Raw genomic sequence first — 9,577 nt, forward strand, 5'->3', positions numbered from 1 at the left:
AATCAGTGAAGCTGCCAAGTTTGAAAGTGATTTGTTGAAAACTAACGAAGACATACCCCCGCAAAGTCGCGGCAGTAAATTACAGACGCTTCAGTTGTGGGGGTAGGGGGGGCAGGTTGCGTGCCCCCTCCCCCCCTGCCAACCACCATAGAAACGTCTGTAAAATTCCGCGATTATGTGTAGCAATTATCTTCGCTCTCTTTGGACGTATCGCCTTTAAACTTGGTAGTGTCGACGGCTATTCTGCGAAAGAGAATTGTTTTTACGAGTAACAGTGTGCTACGATTTAAGCCGCTTTTCCCTTTTTTAAAGCCCATGATTTACTTTAATAAAATCTTGACATTTCCCCCCAATTACTAAGTCAGTTCATTTTAGACATTTGTCTCTACTAATAATTTACGAGCGTAAACGGTTGATGGCATTTTAAGTAACAAAAATGCAGCAACCATTCCCGTAGGCAGGTTTCTATCTAGGGTATTTAAGGGGTAGAAGCTTCCCCCCCAAAAAATACCAGCTTCCCCACCCCTCCCCCCCCCCCCCCCACAAAAAAGATTGTTATCATTACAGAGTATAAGTAACTATATCGGAAGAATCACCTAGACGCGACGAGGTCAGTTCACACACTGTAACATTTCTCAAAATTGTGTCTCAAAATGCACTAGATTACATCTCAGCGCATATTCATTTCAAAGAATTTTCGGGGGGGGGCATGCCCCCGACCCCCCTAGGAAGCTCCTGGCCTTCGCCACTCGGGACTTCTCCCCCAAACGACAAATCCTAGATAGAACCCTGGCAGGGGCAAGGTAGCAACTGTCTACTTGAATTAAAAAGCATTAAACGCCATCAACGAAGCAAGTTCCACAGCTCCTATAGCTGATATCTAATTAATAAGTTCGACTTAACGGTCGCCTGGTCTTGGGTGTGAAGCCTGCTAAAGGGTGGGCGTACATATGTTTCATCCTTCTGCAGTCCATAGCAATTCATATTCTATATACGCAGAACGAATGTTCCTCCTCGGTGAGCCCAGCCTCGCCTAATAATGCGCAGTTCGACAAAACGGCTGGGTGTAGTATTCAGAGTTTATACGCACTTTTCATCATAAGTAGAAAGTACGCGTCATTATCTATAGATGCACTGACTCCTGCATAGTAATTCATGAATTCATCTCTTGTTATCTAAAACGGAATATCAACAGAAAGATATTTTATGAAAGTGAACATTCCCTTCGCAGTTGAATGAACAGGGGCACCCAACGACAATATAGTTCAAAACCACTTAAACATAGCATTGTTAAACGTATTTCAGTATTTAAACGGTAGATATAGGCATATTTTATCCCCTGAAAATTTTTCGTCTGTTCGGATTTCCTAGCTGAAAGTCTAGTGATCCGAAAATTATAGGGATCAACAGTTACCTTTTCGAAAATTTAAGCCAGAAAAAAGGCTCCTGAAAATTCTAGGTGACCTTTTAAGGGTAAAAATCCGTTAAAAATGGGCAATTATACCGTTATTTAGATATTCGAAAATCCTAGGAGAGGAAGGCAAGCAAGAAATTTTACAACAAATGTTCCGAAAATTCTAGATCCGAAATCGTCTTGCGAACAGATATTTTCAGAAAAGTGACGTTGGGTGCTCCTGAATGAACAACCAAAGCGGTTGTAAAAGAACCTGACAAAATTCGGGCTGGATCGGGAATGGAACCCTGACCTTTGCGGTGACCGGACGCAACGCTATATCTATTGAGCTAATCACGCCAACTGGAGAGCAGGCCATTGTGAGTTCACAATCGATGGTGGAAATGACATGAATTGAAATAATGAAATGAATGATATTTTAAACCCGGATTATTAAGATATCTGATATGCGAAGATCGTGTACACATATCTTTATCCGTAGTTCAAAATGATTCATTTCATTTCAATTCAGAAAGATATTCTAATCCTGTAACAGAACTTCTGACACCTTCTGCGCCCGTTTTTTTTTTTTTTTGTCGATATCAAGACAATTGACGTAATTACACGATAGTGGAAATGACATGAATTGAAAAAAATGAAATGAATCATATTTTGAACTGCGGATAACGATATGCGAATTTATCGGTAATTCAGAATATGATTCATTTCATATATTTTCAATTCAGAAATATTTCTTGTAACAGAACTTCTGACACACAGCTCTGCACTGTTAAAATAGGCCGTGCGTCCTTTTTTCTGTCCATATCAAGATGATTGACGTCAATTGTATTTATATTGGCAAACATCTTCCAAATTAATTTGGTCAATGCTACCTGGTTATGAAGGACTTAGCTTGAGGATTTAAGCCAATCAGAAACAAAGAAATGTTTTGAATTAACAATAATTAAAATTATCTTTTTAAGTTCAATCCAAGATATATACATTGAATTTCCACACCTGGATTTTCAGTTAGTAATAGCCATTTACCCTTGGGAAAAAAATTGATCTTGTTTATTTATGAAAACGCTTCGCTCCCCAGTGTAATTGACAAATGGCGCCAACATTGACAACAGTTTCAGTTTTCAAACACTCAGAACTTTTAAAGTACACCTTTTACAGATTGTAAAAAAAAACCTTCAACAGTAAAAGAAACAACCTTAGCTTTAAAGTGAAAAGCACAGCTTTCGCAAGTCTTTCTCATTTGACGGAGACCACAATGAAGCTTTGTGCCTTTGAAACAAATATTTCTCAAAACAGAGAGAATCTTCTCGAACTGAGCCTAGCCTTAACCCTTTAAGTGCCAATAGTGACAAAAAACAATTTTCTCCTAATAATATCCATACATTGTCAAGAGGGATGGTTATGAGAATTAATAAAATGATCACCAAAGGGAAAATGCCATGATCTTTTATCAAATTCTCTCAAGTAATTCTTAAGAAAATCTATGGAGATCAGTTTGGAGAATTTGTATGTGGATATTGGGGCTTAAAGGGTTGACTCACCTTTCCATCCACATCACCACCTACTTCAAAGGTGTTTAAGAATTTGGTGAAAATCTGATCCTCTGTCATTTCACCATTTTGATATTTTGGATGCGCCTTCACATTGTATACCCTGCAAAAAATTAAAAAATTAAATGACTGAAAATACTTAAATCAGCACTTATAGTAGATCACTTCCTTTGAAAACAGTAGTTGTCAAATCAGAGTCAAAGGTTAAGAGAAGGAGTCACCCCTCCCACCCCAAGTCCGCCTAGATTGGCAACCCCAAGGACTGGACAAACTTCTCATCTTGCAAGAGGGTAATATCTTACCTTTGAGTAGGCATCAAGAATGCTCAAAAGGTGGATAATGCTATCCACCCAATAAATCTCTCTGCGATGGATAATGCAATTGGTTTCCCTAATACTTATTAATAAGCTGCATAGCCCTATTCAACGTTTGAACGACTGGAACTTGTTTTGTAGTGTCATTGGTCCCCTCCCCCCCAAAAAAACCCACACACAAGATAGGTTAAAGCTTATTCTCAAGCAGTATATTATGTCACCAGTACCCATTAATCTATTATTTCTTATCTACATCAATGTGACTGAGTGGCTTGAATTCACAGCTACAGCAACTGTAAGTGTCAACCACTAAAATATCACTGGAACTGACAGACAATAGTGTACAGGATGGTGTAAGTGTACATGTAGTACTACATACCCTCTAAGATCTTCCACTGTTATGACCTGGTCTCCAGTCTTGTCTAACTTATTAAAAGCTTCATTTATGATATCCTTACGTGCCTTGCTCATGGGTGGCTGGAGGACAAGAGTAAGGACCAAATATCAGGGTGTGCATGTACCATGATGGTTTTCAATAAGATTTTAGGTAGGTGGCAGAAGCTTTGGTATTGGTGGAGAAGGAAAACAAAACTCACGGCAAAGTTGCAAGTTTCTGAAAAAATAAAATTGAAATCTGGGCCTCTTACAAATATGCATTTCCAGCATTCTGGAGCAAAAATTAGAGTGTTTGGACACTAGAAAAAAGACACTTTTTAACTTTTATTCAGTGACAGCACATCAATATCCAACTACTTAAACTAGGGTAATTTCCAAAGAAAAGTAGGCTGGTTTACGTGAAATAGCCAGCCAATTTCGCCGGCCACCGGTTCTCATTGAAAACCCTGGTGTACATCACAATATTGTAAATGCTTGAATTATCACCCAGGGCCAAAAGTCGTTATTCAACAAAAATAATTTCTACATGTAAAATGCTGAAAAACAAAATAGCACCACGTAAAAGTAGTACCTGATGGGATGCATTTGAAGTGTCACACCGTAGGATTTTGTCCACAGACTCAAATGATAGAACCACATGTACATGATTATACATATAGCTATATCAAGAAAGCTTGTCGGAAAAAGACAGTGCAGGCAACAATCCCGAAAGGTACTGTGGGTGATTTCGAGTTCACTGTTTTTCAAAGAAATTTGTGAGAATGGCAAAAGAGGCCATGGACCTATGTTTTCCAGTGCTAAAGGAAAGCAACAAAAGTAGATTTGACAGCTTTGAGTGTCAGGAAAAGTGCGTTGATCATATCCCATATTACCTTTCGGGATTGTCGCAAGCACAGTTTTCACAAAACAAATAGTACCATGTTAAAGTACTAGCTAGACTGTAAGAGGTTGCATTTAAATGGTTACACCATAGGATTTTGTCCGCAGACTCAAAGGATAGAACAACGTACAAAACAAATAACACCACATGAAAGTACAGCTGTAAGTGAGAGACTGCATTTGAATGGTCACACCAGCTTGTGGCTCCCTCAATAATTATAGAAATTATTTCTCCAAGCACCATCCCCTCACCCATCTATAATTGATGATGGGTTTAACCAGTGGATAAGGAATGAAATTAATGAATTTCTTTCAAATGAATTTCATACATGAAGCAAATTAAATAGTTCTTTTTTCCTCTGTCTAATAATCTTGATTAATTAAACTACACATGTACATGTAAGTCTTCAACTTACTCTGAGGGCGAGGAGAAACTCATCAAAGTCAATAACATTACTGCCATCCGTATCAAATGCTTGGAACATTTCCTTCAACTCCTACAATAATAAATAATATAAAAGGTCCACTCACAAACGAGGCCAACAAAAGGATATGTACATGAAGAAGTCAATTAAAGACTTTAAAGCAATGAGTGATAGTTTATCGGTTGTTGTTCAATTGTGTCCTTGCACTGGTTTTTAATTGTATTTTACTTTGGGGTTTGCTCATGGTTATACATGGTAATGAGTCTGGAACTTACAAAGCGACCCCCCCAAGTTAAAGTTTTTGTTTGGTCGCCATTTGGCCACCAACTCTTTTGGCTTAGGGAGACTTTTTTACAAACTTTTAGGTGCCATGACCAAAATGGTCGCTACTTGAAGGGCTGCAAAGGAAAATAAAATTTAAACCAAGGATAAAACAAAACCACAACATACACTCTTTTGAGTCATCTTGTATGTTTGTCACTAGATTCCTTGCCCCCCTGTCAGGCGACATTAGAGAGCTTAAGCAATGACAACAGCAACAGCGACAAAAACTTCAGCCGAAAAAATAGGATTCTTTGCTGTTTCAAATTCATCCCAACTCTTACAGTTTGTCATAGGTTGGCGATTTTTTCAGGAGTTGGATTTTAAAGGACTCTACCTAACTTCACAAAAGAAAGAGGAAATCGTTGTCTTGTACTCCCATCCTCTATAAAACATGACATTAGGAAGCTTCAAGTCATAGACATGCACCGACAGCAAAGAAATGTACAAAAAAGCATGATGAATGAGCAGAGTTGTTGTTTTACCAATCTAACCCAACTGTGTTTTTACCATCATCATTGCTTAAGCTCCCTACTTTTGTAGGTTAATCCTTTAAGTCCCGACAGTGACCAACATCAATTTTCTCCTAACAATATCCATACATTGTCAAGAGATTAGGTTATGAGAATTAATAAACTGATCACCTTAAAGAAAATGCTTTGATCTTTTATCAAATTCACTCAACTCATTCTTTAAGGAAATGTATAGAGATCAGTTTGGAGAATTTGTACATGTATATTGGGGCTTAAAGGGTTAACTACATAGCCCCAGCCTGGTGAGAGCAGGGTGCTATGTAAATATTCAAGATCATTGCAAAAATCGAAACTTTATTTTGCAGTCCAGCACCGGCAAAGAAGTATGTCAAAGATACCTTTGGTTCAAGATGAAGGCCATATTCACGAATACCCTTTTTGAACTCATTAAAATCCAGTGTTCGATTTGCGTCATCATCCATTATTCTGAAAACTCTGGTGGAGAAAGAAAACAGAAATAAAACATTTACTTGTAAACAGTATTCTGTACATAATTCAACTAATGAGCTTCCAGTAGGGTCTCAATAAGATTTTGACACCTGGCCCCAGTTGTTCAAAAGCTGGAGAGCACTATGCATTGGATAAATCTCTATCCAGTGGATAAAGTATTAGGGAAACCAATTGCACTATCCACTGGATGGAGATTCATCCAGCAGATAGCACTATCCACCTTTTAAACAACTGGGGCCAGGACAGTAAATAAATAACATTATTATTCATTCAAAATATTTCCCTAATTCTGATTGGCTAAAAGCACACCCATAATTCACCATACCCAGTTACTTATTACCAAATTTGGGAGAATTTTGTGTTTAACGAGGAAATGACGTCAAAAATGCAGCCTTCTACACGTTAATGCACCATTAACCGAGAAGACCTGGGGACGAGATTGAGTTTTTTTTGTTGTAAAAACTAAAATGGCGAACACTTTACTCGTTTCAAGAGTAAGAACTACAGCTGGAACTAGGAGAAATAATGGCTAAAAACATAGCAAACACGCATCATGTCTGTGAATGTCCGGAATTTTATAGGATTTTTACGTTTAGATTCAGTTTCTGGGCACTTTTTGATACAACCGCTCTAATGAATTTATTTGAAAGTATGGTTTTTCTAATTATTCAAGATTTGAGGTCTAAGTTTACAATACACGGGTCAGTTGTGTTTACTTTGAAAATTCACGAGCAGCAAACTCCGATAGCTCAGTTGGAATGATGAGAGGAGCAGTATAAATCTTCATAGGACTATGAATAACATTCTGATGACTTTTCAAAGCCAGTCGGCAAAAGTCTATCCTACAAATATCCATAAGCGTGGTTAATAACCAAAATCTCCTGCTGCCTGCTTGCTTGCTGCTCACAACATTAACATCATCTTTGAATTTCAAAAAGTAACGCAAGCATGTGCATTCTGTTTTTGTCTAGTTGTTTCCCGCCCGTTCGCCTCGGATACATCACCGAAACGAATTGACCCAGAGGGACTGAGAAAACACCGTACAGGGACTAGGCAAGCTAAACATCATCTTTACAAATATATATCCACGTTGTAATGCCCATATAGCAACAGGACACCCAAGAAACCACAGCTTAACTGAGGGGCGAGGGGGAGGACTTGCAGCAATCATGTGCTATTACTAAGATCAGTGAAACTATTGAATGATGTCAAAGTACTACTACGAATATGAAAAATGTTTCTCGGTAAAAGTGGAATATGATTGCACTAAGATAAAAGATAATTGTCTTATGAATTGACTTATATTCATATTTTTGCATGTAGAAAGCAAATTGAAAGAGTGAGTGTTTGTTTGATCTAAATGACTACATTGCACCATTCTTTCTTCTGCTTTCTAAACTGGATGGATTGCATTTACCATTCACTTGCTTCAGGCATAGTTCATATAGCCCTATCAAAGCTTTATACAATTTCGTATTCGGGGAAGCCTATTTTCTCCGCCTAATTCATGGATAAAAATTCGTCAAATTCCGTCCCCTCCGTCACAATTTCACACCAACCGTGTACAACCAAAGAAAGCCTTAAAAAAGGAAAACACCATGCGGCAATTCTTCCAGGTAAACAAGTTTTGCAGATGAAGGTAACTGTCAGCTACACAAAATGATAGCGTTAAGTTCCTACCTTCCTATGCCTTTTATGCCAGCCGAACCACGACTGAGGCACTGTAATCTTAATCTTTCAATGGGATCCATTTTTCCTTTACTATTTAGCATCTTTTTACACTTCTGTTTCATCTCTGAATCGGATCTCGCTGTCGCAGCCATGTTGTTTTTGTATAGTCCCGTTAACAAATATGGCGCCCTTTCAAAGTCACGAAGATTCTGAAGAGTATTTTGCAGTTACTATGACAACAGTGGCGTGAGTATAACTTTTAAAGTACTACGGGCTCAAAGATTGAAAAGGATCTGTGGGCGCGATCCATTCAACCAAAATTCCAACCGGTCCGACTGGGAAAAGAGGACCACCTCAAAAGGTGGACCCGTTTTTTCGAAACTTTTCCGGTTGGACCGAACCGATCCATTGAGTTTTGGACCGAAATTTCCGGAAAGTTTGGTTGAATGGATCGCGCCCTGTGATTCGCCATGATGATCTTAGCAAAGAACCGTACAGACTTAAAAGAAGCTGTGTGACATAAGGAAACTCTTCCTAGGTCAAAAAGAACATCATTCGACCGATGCGGAATTGTCGCGAAGTTTATTTTTCCTATCAGACGGTGAATTCTTGAAAGAAGAGGGTGAATCTACTTCACAAAACTATGCATAAAAATGAGTGTGTTCACTGACTAATGGACTAAAGATCTGTAAATCAGATGAAAAATATAAAGCTACATTCCCGGTAATATATTTTATAACGCGCTATTTCAAAACCTCAGAAATTGATCATTGATCCAGAAAATAAGAACATTTTGGCCGACAGTTATATCCAAGGATGCTTTATAATATATTAATAGTACTAAGCATTATGGTGCCAATTTATATTAACGATTGAATAATGGCACAGATTTGTTCACCGACAAATAGATTTAAAGTGCAAAAACTCGTGAGTGATGAAGTCAGAACTTTTTCTTTCTTATGCCATCACTTTTAAGTTTACAACGCTTTCGCGAGTTCATACATTCTGTTAGATCTCTAGTAAAAATTAACGCTTGGAAAAGACTGGTAGGGTGAAAAAGATAGCTATTATATATCGTTAAATGTTATGGTCCGTCGATTCAACCCATAAATATAACAGAGCTAAAAAGTAATGACTGAAGGAGAAATATCTCATGAACACACGTACCTTCCTAATCCCATTATTCCGTTTGCCCCGCGAGAAAGACACTTTATTCGAAGCGATTCCGCAGGATTCTGAAACGTTGTTTGCCTAGCCGCTTTTCGCTTCAGTTCTGTGTTCCCACGGTTGGTGATCATTTTGTGACTGCTCGCGAGAAAAGCCTTGAAGATCACCAGATGAAACTATTTCACTCAATCATAAACACATATACTGCTACTGACTGTCTCAGAGAACTCTTAAACCTGACAATGTCATCAACCGAATATTCTTGTTTGAATTATTGTTTTATTGCCCTAGAGACCAATCGCCTACGTAATTCACGGTGAAATGTAAAACCTTAAAAGCTATAGGGACATAACTATGGGGCACCAGGTGTGAGGAAACAATTGAGAAGTAAACAACTGACTTGCATATGAAATGAGAAATTTAGCCTCAATTGAAAGATATGTTGACGTTACATTCC

General features: G+C 38.2%; 1 protein-coding gene across 1 annotated transcript; it reads right to left on the reverse strand.

Annotated features, from left to right (window-relative positions):
• Positions 1-714: 714 nt before the first annotated feature.
• Positions 715-8,158, reverse strand: LOC140921165 (calcyphosin-like protein). Its single transcript, XM_073371135.1, has 6 exons — positions 7,963-8,158; positions 6,171-6,267; positions 4,970-5,050; positions 3,658-3,755; positions 2,956-3,067; positions 715-1,175 (listed from the first exon to the last, which is right to left on the reverse strand). The coding sequence occupies exons 1-6, from the start codon at positions 8,103-8,105 to the stop codon at positions 1,074-1,076; spliced, it is 633 nt and encodes a 210-aa protein (XP_073227236.1). The 5' UTR covers positions 8,106-8,158; the 3' UTR covers positions 715-1,073.
• Positions 8,159-9,577: the final 1,419 nt, after the last annotated feature.

Source organism: Porites lutea, chromosome 12 (assembly GCF_958299795.1).
Source record: "Porites lutea chromosome 12, jaPorLute2.1, whole genome shotgun sequence".
NCBI classification, from domain to species: Eukaryota; Metazoa; Cnidaria; class Anthozoa; order Scleractinia; family Poritidae; genus Porites; species Porites lutea.

Excerpts from the sequence above, each read along its gene's own strand:
- LOC140921165 (XM_073371135.1), bottom strand. The coding sequence starts at position 8,105 with ATGGCTGCGACAGCGAGATCCGATTCAGAGATGAAACAGAAGTGTAAA. Across the intron at positions 6,268-7,962 it reads GGCATAAAAGGCATAGGAAG|AGTTTTCAGAATAATGGATG; the intron begins GTAGGAACTTAA and ends TTTCTCCACCAG. Across the intron at positions 1,176-2,955 it reads GTGGTGATGTGGATGGAAAG|ATAACAAGAGATGAATTCAT; the intron begins GTGAGTCAACCC and ends ATTCCGTTTTAG.